The 2,414-nt window shown below is 52.1% G+C and overlaps 1 protein-coding gene across 1 annotated transcript; it reads right to left on the bottom strand.

The window, feature by feature from the left end:
* Nucleotides 1-1,090: 1,090 nt before the first annotated feature.
* On the bottom strand, nucleotides 1,091-2,125 carry LOC127802135 (uncharacterized). Its single transcript, XM_052337830.1, has one exon. The coding sequence runs from the start codon at nucleotides 2,123-2,125 to the stop codon at nucleotides 1,091-1,093; it is 1,035 nt and encodes a 344-aa protein (XP_052193790.1).
* Between the last annotated feature and the right edge of the window lie 289 nt (nucleotides 2,126-2,414).

Raw genomic sequence — 2,414 nt, 5'->3', positions numbered from 1 at the left:
TAGCCTCAATTCCCCGGTAATGCACCATGAACCCCAAGAATTTACCAGCTGTAACCCCGAAGGCACACTTGGCTGGGTTGAGCTTCATCTGATACTGGCGTAAGGTTCTGAGGCACTCATCCAAGTCGTCCGGATGCTGTTCAGCCAATAGACTCTTGACTAACATGTCATCCACGTAAGCCTCCATGTTTCGACCGAGTTGAGCTTTGAACAGTTTGTTGACCAACCTCTGATATGTAGCTCCAGCGTTCTTCAGCCCGAAGGGCATAACTCGGTAACAATAGGTAGCCTTATCCGTGATGAAGGCGGTCTTTTCCTGATCTTTAGGGTGTAGTGGGATTTGGTGGTACCCCTGGAATGCATCTAGGAAACTCATTAGCTGACACCCCGTTGTTCCGTCAATCAACGCATCAATCCTGGGCAGAGGGTAACTGTCTTTCGGGCAAGTCTTGTTAAGATCTTTAAAATCAATACAAAGCCTCTATTTTCCCGATCCCTTGGAGACAAGAACCACGTTGGCTAACCACTCTGGGTAGTTGACTTCCCTAATATGATTAGCCTCCATAAGCTTTTCCACCTCCGCCTCTATAGCTTTAGCCTGCTCCGGGGCAAACTTCCTCTTCCTTTGTCTTACCGGCACACAATCCGGGTAGAGCCCCAAGCGATGTGTCATGATCGCTGGGTCTATCCCCGGCATATTCAGGGTAGACCATGCAAACACATCTTGATATCGGCGCAGGAGTGAAAGGATCTCGGACCTCAAGGGCTCCTGTAACTTGGCACTAATTCGCACTGTCCGATCGAGCTCTTCCCCCAGTGGGACTTCCTCGAGCTCATCCACCGGCTCTGAAGTCTTAGGCTCTTCCGGACCTTCCAAGATGAAACCAGTAACCATAGTGGGAGGGGCAGCGGAATTTTGTCCCCCCTCCCTTACTGACCTCTGACCTGCTCCTATACTTGGGTCTCTCACATGTTCCGTCTCCATCTGGCCCTGACCAGCTTGAGGGACCGCCTCCTGATTCGGTACTGAGTCTAACTCTGACCCCTTGGCCATAGTGGCACTCAAGGAGGCCACGTAGCATTCCCTAGCCTACCGCTGGTCTCCTCTTACCTTGCCAATCCCTCCCGAAGTAGGGAATTTCAACACCATGTGATACGTACTCGGTACTACCCTCAGAGCACTAAGCCCAGACCTACCAAGGATCATATTGTACGCCGAGGGCACATCTGCCACCAAAAAATCCAACGTCACCCGGGATTTATGAGGACTACTACCGACCGTCAGGGGCAACCGGATCAAACCTTCAGAATGGATCACCATTCCATCAAAACCCACTAATGGGACACGGACTGGCCTCAGCTGATCGAGCGTGAACCCCATCCCTAGGAATGCCCTCTTGTAGAGAATCTCTAAAGAGCTACCTGGATCCACGAGGATTCGCCTCATCTCCCACTCTCCCACTTGAGCAGTGATCACCAGAGGGTCCGAATAGTTGGGATAACTCGGAAGATCCTCCTCAGAGAAAGTGATGACCACCCTTTCCTTTACTGTGCTCTTGGGAGCAGTTGAGTGGGACCCTGGGACTGTCCCTGCCGCCAGCGTGTACAAGATAAACTTCTGTCCCCCCTCCTCGGCGGGCTGCTTTCCTTCTCTCCGGGGCGGTGTTCGGCTTCGCTCTCGAAAGCGATCTCGAGTAGGAGACCTCCCTCGATGCTCCGACTTAGATTCTACCCTGCCCGAGCTCGTACCTCCTCGACCCACGAAATCCCGGAGGTATCCTCGGTTGATAAGCTCTTGTATTTCTTCTTTCAGTTGGATGCAATCCTCAGTATCATGGTCGTGGTCGCGGTGAAAACGGCAATACTTCTTTTTGCTTCGAGTGTTGGGTGGAGATTTCAGCGGGGGAGGACGCCGTAAATAATTCTTATCCTCCAATGCCAGGAGAATCTCTGCTCGACTTGTATTGAGAGGAGTGTAATTCACCGGGCTTCCACGTGCACCCCCAAAACCCGGGCGATCGGAAGCTCGGGAGGGGCGATAGTCCGTCTTCTGCTCTAGCGCCGGCTTTTTCTTCTCCTTTTCTCTTTCTTTCCTGTCAGGTTGTTCCGCCCGCTTCACCTTCATCACCTCTTCGGCGTTGATGTACTTATTAGCCCGGGCTAAGGCCTTTGTGAAAGTACGAGGTGGAGTCTTGGCTAAGGACTGAGCAAATGGCCCAGCTCTCAAGCCATTCTAAAGAGCCACCATTGCGATTCGCTGGTCAAACTCATCGATACTTAATGCCTCTTCGTTGAACCTAGCCACGAAATCCCTTCGGGATTCACCCTGGTTCTGCTTGATGTTCACCAGAGCCATGGAAGACTTTCGGTGGTGCTTCAAGGGAGCATAGTGGGCTAAGAAACAGGTCTTCAGC

The sequence above is a fragment of the Diospyros lotus genome, chromosome 5 (genome assembly GCF_014633365.1).
Source record: "Diospyros lotus cultivar Yz01 chromosome 5, ASM1463336v1, whole genome shotgun sequence".
Taxonomy (NCBI): Eukaryota; Viridiplantae; Streptophyta; class Magnoliopsida; order Ericales; family Ebenaceae; genus Diospyros; species Diospyros lotus.
This window is presented reverse-complemented; position numbering and strand designations above follow the sequence as displayed.